This window comes from Pituophis catenifer, unplaced genomic scaffold (genome assembly GCF_029215685.1).
Source record: "Pituophis catenifer annectens isolate HBS135680 unplaced genomic scaffold, rPitCat1.0.hap2 SCAF_7, whole genome shotgun sequence".
Taxonomy (NCBI): Eukaryota; Metazoa; Chordata; class Lepidosauria; order Squamata; family Colubridae; genus Pituophis; species Pituophis catenifer.
In genome coordinates, this window is record NW_027256887.1 from 35,057,093 (window position 1) to 35,073,894 (window position 16,802).

The 16,802-nt window shown below is 41.2% G+C and overlaps 1 protein-coding gene across 2 annotated transcripts in view; it reads left to right on the plus strand.

Annotated features, from left to right (window-relative positions):
* The window catches only part of GXYLT1 (glucoside xylosyltransferase 1), a 105,058-nt gene extending 89,960 nt beyond the window's left edge, over nucleotides 1–15,098 (plus strand). For both annotated transcript variants that reach the window (XM_070947954.1, XM_070947955.1), the window contains 3 exons: nucleotides 8,526–8,698; nucleotides 12,614–12,771; nucleotides 15,006–15,098. In XM_070947954.1, the coding sequence (XP_070804055.1) occupies nucleotides 8,526–8,698; nucleotides 12,614–12,771; nucleotides 15,006–15,033 (359 nt within the window). In that variant the 3' untranslated portion in view covers nucleotides 15,034–15,098. The remainder of the gene's footprint in view (nucleotides 1–8,525; nucleotides 8,699–12,613; nucleotides 12,772–15,005) is intronic.
* Nucleotides 15,099–16,802: the final 1,704 nt, after the last annotated feature.

Here is a 16,802-nt window from a genome sequence, read left to right on the forward strand (position 1 = left end):
TCTAAAGATATAGGCACAACAATGATGAAAACTGCCTTGAATGCATTTGGGTCAGTATAAAAGGTAGAAAAATTACATTGCCATAGGTATATACTATAGACCACCCAACAAAGCAGAGTCAGTTAACTAAGATATGTAGGAAGCACATCACAATAGTAATGGGAGATTTTACCTACCCTGACATCAACTGGGAGACAAACTGCACCAAGTGGAAGATCAAACAGGTTCCTGACAAACCTAGCAGACAACTTTGTTTCCCAAAAAGTAGAGAAGGGAACAAGGGGGCCAGCCATATTGGAGTTAATTCTCACTAACGGAGATCAAATGATAAAAGGTGTTGAAGCTACAGGAATCTTGGGGGGGAGTGATCGTGCAATATTGGAATCCAACATTATGCAAGCACAGGCAATAGAACAAAGTAAAACAAAGTAAAACTAGAGCCTTGGACTTTAAGAATCCAAGAGTACTCAATACATGGAATATTTCAGCAAAGATTAATTGTTTGGGAGTGCAATTTATTTGAGATGACATCGAAACCTGACACCTAATTTCAATAAACTTAAATCTTGGGAAGGATTCCATGGATGAGAATCCGGAAGAGGAAAACAACTCAAGAAGCTTGGGAAATTTTGAAAAGTGAGATTATAAAAGCACAATCTAGCACAATACCAATGAAGAAGAAAAATAACAGCTCTCAAAAGAAACCAATATGACTGCATAAAGAACTCTCTGATAAATTGAAAGACAAAAAGGACAACTATAGAAAGTGGAAAGAGGGGTACATAACAAAGGCAGAATATCGTCAAATAGCCTGAGCCTGCAAAGATGAAGTGAGGAAAGCTAAAGCTCATAATGAACAAAGGCTTGCTGCTTCCAACATATTAAAAACAAGAAAAAAGTCAAGGAAACAATTGGCCCACTAGTGGGAGAAAGTGGCAAGAAGGTGACAAGCAACAGGGAGAAAGCAGAACTACTTAATTCGATTTTTACATCTGTCTTTACACAAAGGGGGGAAAAACAGTCCAACCTATCAAAAACAGCACCAAAAAAAACAGATTAGTAACACAACTTAAAATAAGGAAGAAAATGGTAAGTGAGCACTTGTCCACCCTAGACGAGTTCAAATCACCAGAACCAAATAGTTTACACCCCAAGGTTCTGAAGGAACTGACAGACATGATCTCAGAACCACTGAACTATATCTTTCAAAGATCCTGGAGCACAGGGGAACTGCCAGAGGACTGGAAAAGAGCTGATGTAGTTCCCATCATCAAAAAAGGAAAAAAAAAATAGATCCAGGAAACTACAGACCTGAGCCTGACCTCAATACCAGGGAAGTTTCTGGAAAAGATAATCAAGCAACGAATCAGCAAACACATAGAAGTAAACAAATTAATAATCAAAAGCCAACATGGGTTTGTCAAAAACAGATCATTCCAGACAAATCATATTGCATTCTTTGACAAAGTGGCAAAATTAGTGGACCAGAGGAATGCTGTGGATATACTTGGACTTCAGTAAGGCATTTGATAAAGCAGACCATAACCTACTACTTGATAAGATAGAAAAATGTGGATTAGAGAGCATCAGTACCAGATGGATTCGTAACTGGCTGACCAATCACATTCAACATGTAGTCCTCAATGGAACTGCATCTACATGGAGGGAAGTATGGAGTGGGGTACCCCAAGGCTCTGTTTTAGTCCCAGTACTCTTCAACATCTTCATCAATGATTTGGATGAGGGAATAGACTCATCAAATTTGCAGACGACACCAAGCTAGCAGGAATAGCCAACACTTCAGAAGATAGGCTTAAGATACAGAAGGATCTTGACAGGCTTGCATATTGGGCACTATCTAACAAAATAAAATTCAATTGTGAAAAAAGTAAGATTCTGTATTTAGATAAGAAAAACAAAATGCACAGATACAATATATGTGGTACCTCACTCAATAGTAGTAACTGTGAGAGGGATCTTGGAGTCCTAGTGGGCAATAGTTTAAATATGAGCCAGCAGTGTGCTGCAGCTGCCAAAAAAGCCAACATAGTTCCAGGCTGCCTAAACAGAGGGATAGAATCAAGATCACGAGGAGTGTTAATACTGCTTAATATGCCTTGATAAGGCCACACTTGGAATACTGCATCCTGTTTTGGTTGCCATGATGTAAAAAAAGATGTTGAGACTAGAAAGAGTGTAGAGAAGAGCAACAAAGATGATTAGGGGACTGGAGGCTAAAATATACAAAGAACAGTTGCTACAATTGGGTATGTCTAATTTGATGAAAAGAAGAACTAGGAGTGACATGATAGCTGTGTTCCAATATCTCAGGGACTGCCACAAAGAAGAGGGACTCAAGCTATTTTCCAAAGCACCTGAGGGCAGGACAAGAAGCAATGAGTGGAAACTAATCAAGGAGAGACACAACCTAAAACTAAGGAGAAATTTCCTAACAGTTAGAACAATTAATCAGTGGAACAATTTGCCTCCAGAAGTTGTAAATGCTCCAACCCTGGAAGTTTTTAAGAAGAGATTGGATAACCATTTGTCGGAAATGGCATAGGGCTTCCTGCCTAAGCAGGGAGTTGGGCTAGAAGACCTCCAAGGTCCCATCCAACTCTGTTATTCTATTCTAAATTGGAGGAAGAAATTTCAGTTAAAATGCTAGGAATTTTTTTTTAAGTTTTTTGTTTTTTATAAAAATGTCAAATCAATGTGGGAACACTGTGGCACTTGAGCACCATACATTCCAATACAAATGAAACTGATCAGATTAAACATTATTACATTCAATCAATTTATGTATTTCTAATAACAATACACATCTATATTGGGTTACAGTCTATCACTATTCATTTATTCCACCTATTTCTCATTATTGCTTTCATTTTATCAAATAAAAATGTATACATTAATATTCCCTTTATTTCTATCATTTATTCTAGCTTTTAATCATGTCACCCTTTATAGACCCTTTCCTGTCTAACTTCTAATCATGTCATCTGCCTAAAAAAAGAAGGGGGGAAAAGAAGAGAGGGAGAGAGAGGGAAAAGCAACTCAGAGCAGCAACAAAAAAGAGGAATCATCCATCCATCATCTCTTGCCCGCTTCATACTTTAATTGCTATGCTTTAAAAGAAAGAGAGGAAAAAGGAAAAGCAAATTAGAATAACAATAAAAAAGAAAATCATCTATCCATCGTCTCTTGCCCGCTTCATTACTTCAATTGCTATGCTTTTTTTTTTTTTTGACTTGCCTCCCACATTCCTCTCTTAAGTCTCCATCTATATCTATTTCTTGGATGTCCAATCTAAGGGTTCCTCCCACCCAGGGGTGAAATCTAAATTTTTTCCCTACCGGTTCTGTGGGCATGGCTTGGTGGGGGGGTGTCCTGTGACTGAGTGGGCATGGCCAATTCGATGTCACTCACAGCCACGCCCACTCAGTCACAAGACCCCCTTCCACCAAGCCACGCCCACAGAACCCGGTAGGAAAACTTTTTAAATTTCTCCTACGGCTCCACCCACCCACCCCATTCCCCGGACTCCTACTGCTCACCTTTCTCCTGCAGCTGGCTGTCAGGGAAGGCAAGCGCCCAAAAGGTACCGGAGTCGCTCACTCTCCTTGAATGAGCCGCTCTGGTCCACGCGCTGGCTGCGCAAGCGCACAATTCATTTAATTCAGCGGCAGGTTGGATGTGCGCTTGCGCAGCCGGCATGGACCAGAGCGGCTCATTCAAGAAGGAGAATGAGCGGCTTCCGGTTTGACTTCCGTCGCCACCAGACGGTCCTTTGAGACCGCCAGCCCCGTCACTCGTAAAGAGCCGCCTTTACATCTGAAAGGCGGCTCGAAAAACTCCATTTCCATAAGGAAATGTGAGATAGAGCAGGTGAGGGCAGGTAGAGCCCTCTGCGAAGTCCCCAGAGTTTTTCCTTTACTCTTGGGGACGAAGCAGGATGAGGCTCCCTATTTCCCTCGCCGCTGCTCCGGGCTTCGGAAGACCTCTGCTTCTTGCAGAGCCAGGCGACGAGATCAAGCCTTTCAATGAAAACAACAGATTGCTTAATTAAAGAGGATGAGATCTGGACTTGGGACCCTAAATTGCAAGTATTTTTAATGATTTTATAAGCGTTTCTAAGCGAAGGAAAAAAAAGCTTAAAATGGCGACTGCTGAGGCTTGAGAAGCAGCCGAAAGTGAAAGTCCTTCCGTAACAAGATACAAAGTAGCGGAGCAAACAGTGCTGGCTAGAATAGAGAAAAGAAAAAATTTCTATTCTAAGTTTCTTTTTTTTTTGGAGATCTGATATTGATCTTGTTGGAGAGAAGTCCTCTTTCTTCAAAAAGAGTTTGTCTGTGTGGCAGGATGGCGTTAAAATTAACAAAGCCAGACAAGCAAGCAGCGGGGGGGGGGTTTCCCCCATTTACAATTGTGTGAGCAAGTTTCTAGTTTACAGACTCAGAAGGATGGTTTTAATTTAAAAGAATTTGTTTTGAAGGAAATGGCAAGACATTCGGCTGGCGACACCCAGGGGGAGGGCCTTCTCTGTGGGAGCCCCAACCCTGTGGAATGAACTGCCCCCGGAAATACGTAAGATCTCCGACCTCCGGGTGTTCCACTGCGCACTGAAGACCCTGTTGTTCCGCCAGGCAGGGCTGTCAATATAATAATATTAAATTGGGGTATTTTAATTTTTGGGGTTTTAAATCGGCCAAATCTATTTAATTATTTTAATTTTTAATTATTGTTGTGTCTTGTGTTTTTAAATTGGCTGTACACCGCCCTGAGTCCTTCGGGAGAAGGGCGGTATAGAAATAAAATTATTATTATTATTATTATTATTATTATTATTATTATTATTATTATTATTATTATTATTATTATTATTATTATTATTATTACATGACGAAATTGTGAACCAGAATTTTGAAAAATTTAAGCAGGAAATTAAAGAATTCATACAATTAAAGTATGATAACTTACAAAGAAAGATTGTAACAGTGACTAATGCTTTTTCAGAAATAGTTATAAAGATGGATACAAATATCAAGTTATTAGAGTTTAAAATGGAGGAAGTTGATGATAAGATTTATAACTTGAACAATAAAATACAAAGAATGGAAAATGATCTGATAAATATTCAAGACAATAGTTCTGAAGTAAAGTCTAAAAAGGAAGCTGATCACGAGACTTACAATACAGAAAATATAAAACAAGGGATTGAAAGAGAAGTTACAATGATGCAATACAGGCTCACAGAATTTGCGGTCAGAATGAGAGGGTTACAGGAAAACAATAGAGATGATCTAAGAAAAATATCTGCTGAAGTTCTGGCTGGGATTTTAAAGATTCATCCAGAGGAGGTATCTTGCAAGATCGACAAGGCCTATAGAGTAAATTCTTGGATTGCAAAGCAATTGCCCAGAGATGTGGTGATTTATTTTACAGATAAAGAAATAAGAAATGATATTGTGCAAAAATCTTTTAATTCTACTCTACAATTGTATGGAAGAAAGATCTGGATATATAAAGAGTTGCCGCCCAAGATATTAAAAGATAGAAAGAAATTTGGATTTTTGGTGACTGAGCTAAACAAACAAAACATCTCATTCAGGTGGGATGTCCCAGTTGGCATAATATTGAGATATCAAGGAGAAAGATATCAACTAAATTCTGTTGAAAAAGCGGAAGAATTTTACTATAAGGTTCTCAAAATGGGTTCAACATCTTCATGTATAATACATGAGTGGAATAAAGAAAAGCAAAATCAACAAGAGATAGAAATTCAGGATAAGCAGAAAGAGATGGAAGTAATGGAAAAACAACAAGTTACAGAGGACTTTGTAGGTGAGCAGCTTCTGGATTCTCCTTCAGAGGTTACAGCTGGACTATTTATAAATACAAGAGAGGCGGCTTTGGATTCTAATGTGATGATTCATCAAGTTACAGACCAGCATAGAAATTAATCAGTTGACATACAACTTAAAGAAAAGAAACCAGAATGGAGACTTAAGCCACAAAAGCAAAACCAACAAGATCAAGTTATAGATCAGCATGAAAACCAAATAGTTGATACACAATTTATAGAAAGGAAATTAGGATGGAGATCTAACCCACAAAAAGTCAAGAAAAGAAGAAGCAGGTCTTACAAAAACAAAAATTTTTAAACTAAACAACAGTGCAATGCCAGTTATCTAAGAGATGATTGAAGACAAGATAGCTGAGGCAAAGTATTGATTTATATTATCCTGAGGACAGTGACAGACCTCTGCAGTGCTGTACTTTTGGGATGTGAAAAGGGCCTTAAACTGAATGGATTGGAATTATCTATTTTGGTTTCTTTGATAAATGTATTACGTTTATGTTGAGCTACAAGGCAAGAGAGTTATGGGATTGGGGCATGCAGAAGATCTGGTTGTTACCCTATTACGGTGTTGGAATTAATAATTTAGATGAAAGACACTATTATAGACACTATATGGAATACAAATATAATGTCACTCGGGTGGTTGTTTTTTATATATCAAGTCATCTATTGTTGATGGGGGCAGATGGTAATTGAAGATACCGAACATACTGTTGGAATTAGGATGCGATGTTACCCTAATATGGGTGATGGAGTTAACAATCCAGCTGAAAGACATTACAGAAGATATTATATGGATTACAAGCTTAAAGTCATTTGAGGATTTTATTTATATAAGGGAATACTTCTTAGTGGTGTGGGCAGAAGAATAAAGAGATCAAGAATTATTATGTATGGTAGTTCTGTAGGAATGTGGGTGGAGATAGGTTAGCTTATTGATTGTTTAGTTGAAGAAAAGGGATATTATGTTTAGATATGAATATATGTAAAAGATTTGAGTTAAGAGATATATCTATGGGGGTGGAGGAAATGGGTAGATCATGAGTAGAAATTGTTAAATTGGGGGATATAATAATATTACTATGCTAAATTAGGAGTTAATATATAATGTTATAGTAGAATGTTATTCCGAAATGTATAGTATAAGCGGGATATAATAACATTATTAGAAAGAAAGGGTCAGTATATGGGGGATGGAGCAAGGGGATGGTAAAGTATTATATAATCTGTTATGAATTTGGGTTGTACCCTGAAGAAGCCACGGGGGGAGGGGAGGGGGAGGGGGGGTTAGGGAGGAGGGGGGGGAAAGGGGGAAAAATTTGTATTTGAAAAACTTTTTCAATAAAAAAAAAAAGGAGAATGAGCGACTTGGGTACCTTTCAGGCACTTGCCTTCCCTGACAGCCAGCCGCGGGAGAAAGGTGAGCAGTAGGAGTCGGAGAATGCACCATTCCTCAACTCCGGCCTTGCCGCATAGCTGCTGCCTGCTCGCCCTTCGCCACACGGCTCTGCCCACCTGCCCCATTCCCTGGAGTCAGGGAATGCACCATTCCCGGATTCTTACTGCTCACCTTTCTCCTGTGGCTGGCTGTCAGGGAAGGCAAGCGCCCGAAAGGTACCGGAGTCGCTCACTCTCCTTGAATGAGCCGCTCTGGTCCACGTGCCGGCTGCACAACCTGCCACTGAAAAAATAAACGATGTGCGCTTGCGCAGCCGGCGCCTTTCATTTCCAGTTAGGTATTTCTTCAGGGCACCCCAAAATGCTTAGGCACCGCTTTAACACAGTTCTGGGCAAATGGTTCTGAATTATTTATTGGGGTTCAATTTAAAGCAAAAGAAAAATCCTCCCCCCACACCAGTTCCATCATGGCTCACCTCTCCAGCACCAGTCTCGGCTGTTATTCTTTGGTTATCGCAGCTTTGTAGCAGCCATCTTTAGGCTGCTCTTCTTGCCGTAGCTGAGAAGGACAGGAGAGCTGCCATTCTCCCTGACCTCACAGGGTGCCCTTATTTGCTTCACTGCCCCTACAGGGCAGTTTAGGCTCCCTCTGGAGCCCAGAAACATGAAGAATTCAGCACAGGGAATGCGGAGACCAGCTCCTCTGTATCGCCACAACATCAACCGGAAGTCAGGAAAAAATTTTTTAATGGTAACGCATTTCAACAGTTGAACCCAGTGGTGGGATCCTACCGATTTAACAACCGGTTCGCTGAACATGCGTGCGCCAAACTGCATGCGCAGTTTGCAGAAAATTGAACTTCCATGTTGCTGAGAGCAAGGAAAACAGCTGAGGAGCAGCAATCCACTCTGCCACCCCGATCAGTTGGGCTTCAGAAGCAGAAATATAGGTGAGTATAACTCAGGGGCAGGTGGGCGGGCCCATTTCAAAGAAAGAGAGAACCGGTTGGCTCACGGCTGAAAGTTCGCCTGAACCGGTCCAAACCGGTAGAATCCTACCACTGATTGAACCAGTTATCATGAGAGTATAAGTTTCACTTTGTTGCATGTACAGTATTCAGGCAAAGTCTGGGTAGCAAACTTTAGACATGCTTTAATTTTGATTTTTCCATTGAATAAGGGCTTGGACTTGATAGCCTAAGTCCTTCAATGAACAGTTTACCTAGAAAAATTATAATGGATGATTTTTTATTTTTCTCTATAGAAAGCCTTTTTGTTTTTCCTTGCCAATGGAACTATCGGCCCGACCATTGTATTTATGGGAGTAATTGCCAGGAGGCAGAAAAGGAAGGAATATTCATTCTTCATGGAAATAGAGGAGTTTACCATGATGATAAGCAGCCAACGTTTCGTGCTGTTTATTATGCAATTAAAAATGTAAGTAAACATTTTAATTTGAACTTTTAAAATTAAAAATAATTTTTAGAACTCTTATCTCAACCCTTCCAATAAATCTATTACCACCAGTTAAACAATAAATTGTACTTGTTTTTAAAAATAAATAAATACATTGAAAGTGGACATTCCAGAATCTGTTCTGAAATATTCAAGAATAAAATAGACTTTGAAACGAAGTAAGGCTTTGACCTATACAGAAGGGCAGAAGTTACGTAATTGCAGTATTGATTTCAGTGAGACACTGAAAACTTCTAGTATTAAGCTTTCTAATTTTCAATTCATCAAGACCAGATGATGGTCTTGATGATGGTCTTGATGATGATGGTCTTGATGATGATGATGATGATGGTTATTTTGACTCAGGAGCACAATAGTATGCTTAAGAAATTCCATGCAATATATTGCTTCTATAAATGCTTGTAATTAGTAAATCTGCACTGGTGAACCAAAATAACAATTTCTACACAGGAATCTGACAATTCCTTGTTTCCTTTTTATTGCTAAAATTATATGTGATGCTTTGTTATTGAAAAGTTTTATTTCAATGTCATAGTTGTATAATTTTCTTATTTTAATTTTGTACTTTTTAAATATTATACATGCTTGTTTGCCAGTTCTAATAAACTATTTCTAATAAACTATTTATCAGTTTTTCAGTATACTCACTTTAATGCTTTTAATTAAAGCTTTTAAAGCTTTTAATTAAAGCTTTTAATGCAGCAGTGTTGCTTATTTTAATATTCATGCTACCTTGTATATAATCTTCAAAAATCAATAGTATATTTTAATGGTGCTTTGTGGCATGTTGTCATATAGCTTTAAAAATGAAAAAAAAAGTACTATTGGGGGCCTTAGAGTTTATTACACCAAAAGAAAATGCAATTTCTTAATTCCTTTGAGTATTACCAAAAAATATTAAGAAAAGAAAACTGTTGGCTTTATTTAAGATCAGTTTTGTTTATGCATAAAGCACAGGAAAGATGTAGATTAATTCCAGCAAAATAATAAAATTATTTTATTTGTAATGTTGTGTTTGCATATATTACAACATTTATAACATATTAAACAAACCTGTAACTGAAAAGCAATAGCCCTTTACTTCAGGTTTGCATTAAATACTGTGCATACGTGTTTATAGCTCAGTTTAATTAAAGTACTCCTTCTTTAATGATTCTATAGATTGCTATTTTTATGCTGTTTCTACTCAATATATTGTTTATTAATATATCACTTGAAAATTCTGGGGGAAGTTATATATATTTCGCACTAAAGCCACTTTATCAGAACAATGTGCTCCACAAAAATTAATGCATTATTTTAAGTGCTAATATGATTTTTATGTATCTTTGTGTGAATATTTGTGATTTTTACATTTATTTTATTTTATTTAAAGTGACGATAACTGGACATTATGAATAATTAGATGATATTGCTTCCTTGCCTGTTGAGGATTAAGAACATTGTTTTATTTTTATTTATTTATTTATTAAATTTTTATACCGCCCTTCTCCTGAAGGACTCAGGGCGGTGTACAGCCATATTAAAACAAGCATATACCCATAAAATTTAAAAACAATTTAAAATATATAAAAAAAATTGGCCCTTGTATTAAAAACTACAGACACCCAATTAAAATTCATTTTCTAAGCCAACCCGGCTTGTTGGAACAAAAGAGTCTTAAGGGCACGGCGAAAGGTACGTAAGTCAGGGATCATACAGATCTCCGGGAGCAGTTCATTCCAGAGGACAGGTGCCCCCACAGAGAAGGCTCTCCCCCTGGGTGTCGCCAGTCGACATTGTTTGGCCAACAGCACCCTGAGGAGTCCCTCTCTGTGGGAGCGTATTGGCCGGTGGGAGGCTATTGGTGGCAGAAGGCAATCTCGTACATACCCAGGTCCTAAGCCATGGAGCGCTTTAAAAGCGGTGACCAACACCTTGAATCGCACCCGGAAGACCAGCGGGAGCCAGTGCAGCTCACTCAGGAGAGGTGTTACATGGGTGTGCTGTGTCGTCCCCATAATCACCCACGCGGCCGCATTCTGGACCAGTTGGAGCCTCCGGGTGCTCTTCAAGGGGAGCCCCATGTAGAGAGCATTACAGTAGTCCAGATGGGACGTGACAAGGGCGTGAGTGACCGTGCGCAAGGCGTCCCGGTCCAGAAAGGGACGCAACTGGCGAATCAGGCGAACCTGATAAAAAACTCCCCTGGCTACAGCCGTCATATGATCTTCTAAAGACAGCCGTGCATCCAGGAGAACACCCAAGTTGCGAACCCTCTCTGAGGGGGCCAAGATCTCGCCCCCAATAGTCAGTGATGGAGCTAGCTGACTATATTGGGATGCTGAAAACCACAGCCACTCGGTCTTGGAATGGTTGAGTCTGAGCTTGTTTCTCCCCATCCAGATCCGCACGGCCTCCAGGTACCGGGACATCACATTAAGGGCATCATTGGGGTAGGGGCAGGTTTTTTACTGGACCTACATTTTATTTTATTTAGAAATACATATGGATCATTCCATGTCAAGTAGTCTGGGGCTCCCAGCTCAACCATTATGGATTTTGATCCATCTTATTTGCATGCTTCCAATGCCTTCAGTTACATCATCAGGTTGACAGTATCAATTCCCAGAACCAACTCTAAAGAATGTGGCACGTAAATTCAATAATAAACAAGCGATCATTGGAATTTGGCAGTTCATATGAACAGTACGGACTTCGGCTTGGGAACTATATAAGATACCCACTTTAGACTTGGGAACCTAGGATAAGCTGCCCAGTTGCTGGCTTGGGAACCGAACAGATACCCATACAAGGCTTTGGAACCTTGAGGAAGAAACCAAACTACAGGCTTGGCATCCTGAACCAAGAAACCCACCCGTGGCTGGTATTACATGGCTATCAGGCGTGCCCCCTATGGTGATGTGGTTGCTGGGTCAAGTGCGTGAACTGGTTGTGATAATGTCACCATGGACTAACGCAATATAATAGTAGTAATGATGTCTATATAAAACAAGACGAAACAATAATAGAATGCATGTGATGCTGCCATAGCAACGTCCTCAACTTTGTCCCTATTTTTAGGGCTTTATACATCAGCAATGAAACATCAGCCCTACTTTTTTAGAGGGATTGAAAATGCTCTTTCTAATAAGAATGATTTAACAGAGTTTCCAGAAGGTCTTTTTTTTGTAAAAGCGGGCTGAAAATATCTTATTTTTGGCATTTTTACAAAAACTGTCATCTTTAACTCAATTTATGAACTATTGGAAAGCAGTAAGATAATGAAATTTTATATTTGACAACCTTGTGTTGCTAAGTTATTACGCACAAACTTTCACGATTCTCATACCTTTCCTTCCAGAGATATAAGAAGCCAAACTTTATCCTTTTTTTTGCACCGCAGTCATTTTTGACCAACTTTGCTCCAAATTATCTAGATGGAGATCGCTCATGAGAATGTTTTTATTATTTTGTTTAATAGAGCACAAGTTGTACAAGATGGCCAAGTTTTGTTTCTCTCAACAAAATATTGCCGGAGATATTATGTCTCAAAGTTGCCAAAACCTTAGAGTCATAGTGTAGAAGGCTGTGGGATGGGGTCAAACAAATGACTATATCTCCTCAAGTATTGCATCGGGAAACATAACACTTTACCAGTGTTCATTGGGGACATGTGTTCACACCAAATTTCATCAAAATCCATGATGGGATTTTCTGAAATCAGACCACTTGACATGGAATGACCCATATTTATAAAATGCAGTATATTGCATAACAGCAGTTTTAGAACTACATCAGAAAATCTAAACTTGGTAAATTGGTATTGGTAATTGGTAAATCTAACTTTTCAATACAATGTTTCTAACTAATACTATGTTTCTAATACTTTTCTAGTATTCGTTTGAAGATGACCTTCCACATGCATTGCTTCTGCCTCTTGAACACGAATTACAAAAGACACAACATACTTACTGTGGAAGAATATACGAAGTGTTCATAAAACAACTCAAAGAAAGTATAAGGGACCTTAGTAACAGAAGAACTAAGGAAAGGTGATCATTGCAAGTTCTGCTCTTCAGACTTTCGTATTGAACAGACCAATGTAGGAGAATATTTGATGCCTGAAGTTTGTTCCTACACAAATGGTGTGCTCTAATATACTGTTATTTGAAGTTTGCATTATCTCCCATTGAGGACAAAATGAAGATAGTGAGCATCTTAGGCATCTAAAAGTTGAGGGTTGGAAATAATGATAAAACATGGCTTGTGAAACCACATGTATCTTACATCAGTGGTCCCCAAACTTTCCACTTTGGTACTCTGGCCCAGCATGGGAGAAGGCTTGTGACCAGCAGGTGCACACATGCGGCCACAGCTCTATTGGTGCAAGCGACATGGGCACGTATCCTCCACTTGTGCAAATGTATCTTCGCACGCAACCAGAGGGTGCTTCACTGGAGGGTGTTTCTGCTTGCACTCAACCCTCTACTTGCACGAGTGGAGGGCATTTGAATGGAGCTTCGCACACAAGCACAAACACCCTCTGCTCAAGTACCCTCCACTCATGTGAGTGGAGCTTTGCATGTGAGCCAAAGGACTCACCACTTGCACAAGTGCTGCTTCATGCAGGCTCCAGCCTGGTAGTAGCCTGCAGTCCGGGGGTTGGGAACTTCTGTCTTACATACTTGCATCTGACATTGGGCTACAAGTTCAAAAAGGCTAGGATTTGCATAGTGATATCACAGTGGATGGGGGTTGATTATGTTTTTTACCATAATACTTTATGGGCTTATCTTGAATTATTCTTTGCGGAATATTTTTTTAACTTATAGGGATCTTCGAAGTTGAATTAGTACATGTTACTGCAGTGAGTTAGGAGAGCTATATTTGTATTCAGGTTTATTCTTTATAATTCAGTTCAAGAAACCTCAAAAGAATCAGATACCGTATTTTTCGGAGTATAAGATGCACCCCCCCCCACTAAAAGTGGGTGGAAATGTCTGTGCGTCATATATAGCGAATGTTGCCGAAGCCATGCCCAACCCCTGGCCCCCACCCTTTCACTGTTTTTGACCTCCACATGCTCCATTTTAAACCCGTTCCAGGCTGTGGCGATCGCCATAGCCCATCACCGCCAATTGCCACCTTCGCACATCGCGTTTCCGGCCTCAGTTCTTAGCCTCTGCACGCCCTGTTTTTTGCCTCAGTGCATCACATTTTCAGACGGTTCCAGGCAGCAGGGATCGCTGCCGCCATTCCACCACCTGGGACCAGCCAAAAACATGACGTTCGGAGGCCAAAAATGGGGTGTACAGAGGCCGAAAACGCAACGTGCAGAGGCCAAAAATGTGACGAACTGAGACCAAAAACGCAACGAGGGAAGGCAGCAATGGACAATGGCGATCCCCGCAGCCTGGAACAGTTGATTGGCTGATCCAACCGCCAATCAGTTGCTCCGACTGAATCAGGCTGCGATAACGTGCTGAAGTTGACCAGGCTGTTTGCTTCTTGCTACAAGGACGCTAGCCAGATGAATACTATAGGTTATCACCATCGTTGCTGCCGCCTATCACCGCCTCTGTGTGCCCCATTTTCGGCCTCCGCATCCCATTTTTGGCCTCCACATGCCCCATTGTCGGTTCATTCCAGGCAGCAGGGATCACCACCACCTATCCCTGCTACCTGAAACGGGCTGAAAATGGGATGCATGGAGGCCAAAAATGGGGCGTGCGGAGGCAGAAAATGGGATGCATGGAGGCCAAAAATGGGGCGCATGGAGGTGATGATAGGCGGCAGCAGCGATGGGCAGCGACGCTGGCGATGGGCGGTGGCGATCCCCGCAGCCTGGAACAACTAATAGGCGGTATTCCAGGAGGCAGATCCAACCGCCAATCAGCTGCTCATGCTAAATCAGGCTGTGTTGAAGCTGACCAGGCTGTTTGCTGCAAGGAGGCAAATTTCTCACAGGCAGAGGCCGATTTTTTTTTTCTTGTTTTCCTCCCCAAAAGCTAAGTGTATCTTATAGTCCAGAGAGTCTTATAGTCTGAAAAATTTATGTGCCTTTGTTTTCATGTCTTATACTTTAAAAGATTTGACAATCAAGTTTTACACATATTTACACATATATGCTGTAAACTGCACATAACAATAGAATGTTCACTCTACGCAAGATTACTTAACGGAAATAAATTTAAGCTTTTCAGTATTTTCATTATATATTGCTATAGATAATTCATTAATCTGATATTCTACAATAGTTCTGAATTGTAATTTTTCTCACTTCCAGTCAGCAAGGTCATACTGGAGAACATTGAGTACTAATATGCAACAACATACATCTATGGAACTTCATGGCAGAATAAAATGTTTGGGATGATCATGTTTTTATTTCTTTATTTCTTTATTTTATTTAAATTTGTATACCGCCCTTCTCCTAGTGGACTCAGGGTGGTGCACAGCCAAGTAAAAAACATCCAATACAAAATTTAAAAATTTAAAAGAATTATATCCTTTGGCCAAACATTAAGAACCTTACGACTAAAACCCATTAAACAATTAAAAAATCTAATATCTCAAAAACAGGGGGGGGGGAGGTTTCACGCCAGCCCTGCTTGATGGAAGAAAAAAGTTTTTAGGGCACGGCAAAAAGCCCGGAGATCTGATATCCTCCGTATCTCCGGGGGCAAATCGTTCCAGAGGGCAGGTGCTGCCACAGAGAAGGCCCTCCCCCTGGGGGTCGCCAGCCGACACTGCCTAACTGACGGCACCCTGAGGAGTCCCTCTCTGTGGGAGCGTACTGGCTAGTGGGAGGCTATTGGCGGCAGAAGGCGGTCCCGCAAATACCCAGGTCCGATGCCATGGAGCGCTTTAAAGGTGGTAACCAGTACCTTGAAGCGCACCCGGAAGTCCACCGGGAGCCAATGCAGCTCGCGCAGGAGAGGTGTCACATGGGAGCGCCCTCTCGCTCCCATAATCCCCCACACAGCCGCATTCTGCACCAGCTGGAGCCTCCGGGTGCACCTCAAGGGGAGCCCCATGTAGAGAGCATTGCAGTAGTCCAGGCGGGAAATGACGAGTGCCTGAGTGACTGTGTGTAAGGAGTCCCGATCCAGAAAGGGACGCAACTGGCGAATCAGGCGAACCTGATGAAAAGCCCCCCTGGCCACGGCCGTCATATGCTCTTCTAAAGACAGCCGTGAATCCAGGAGGACACCCAAGTTGCGAGCCCTCTCCGTGGGGGCCAATAACTCGCCCCCAATAGCCAGCGATGGCGCCAGCTGGCTATATTGGGACGCCGGAAGCCACAGCCACTTGGTCTTGGAAGGGTTGAGTCAAAGCCTGTTACTCCCCATCCAGATCTGCACGGCCTCCAAGCACCGGGACATCACTTCAAGGGCATCGTTGGGATGGCCTGGGGTGGAGATGTACAGCTGAGTATCGTCAGCATACTGATGGAATTCCACCCCGAAGCCACGGATGATCTCACCCAGCGGCTTCACATAAATGTTGAACAGAAGGGGTGAGAGGACCGATCCCTGCGGCACCCCACACACAAGGCACCTCGGGGTCGACCTCTGCCCCCCTGCCAACACTGACTGCGTCCGGTCGGAGAGATAGGAGAACCACCGTAGAATGGTGCCCCCCACTCCCAGCCCCTCCAACCGGCGCAGCATGATACCATGGTCGATGGTATCAAAAGCCGCTGAGAGATCTAATAGGACCAGGATAGAGGAGCAACCCCTGTCCCGAGCCTTCCAGAGATCATCCACCAACGCGACCAATGCTGTTTCCGTGCTGTGCCCAGGCCTGAAGCCGGACTGGCGTGGATCCAGATAGACAGCTTCATCCAGGTACCCAGGCAGTTCAATAGATCTTCATATATTTTCTCTATATTTCTATAATGAACCATTGAACTAATGTGAATTGTTATGTCATGAATGTGTTTTCAAATTTCCTGTAATTCTGAACTCATTTTGCTATGTACCATTGAGAACTAAAAGCCTAAAGTATCTTAGATGAAAAAAAAAACAGCCTGTCATAATAAAGTGGCAAAATATGGCTGGATTTTTATATTTACCCAAGG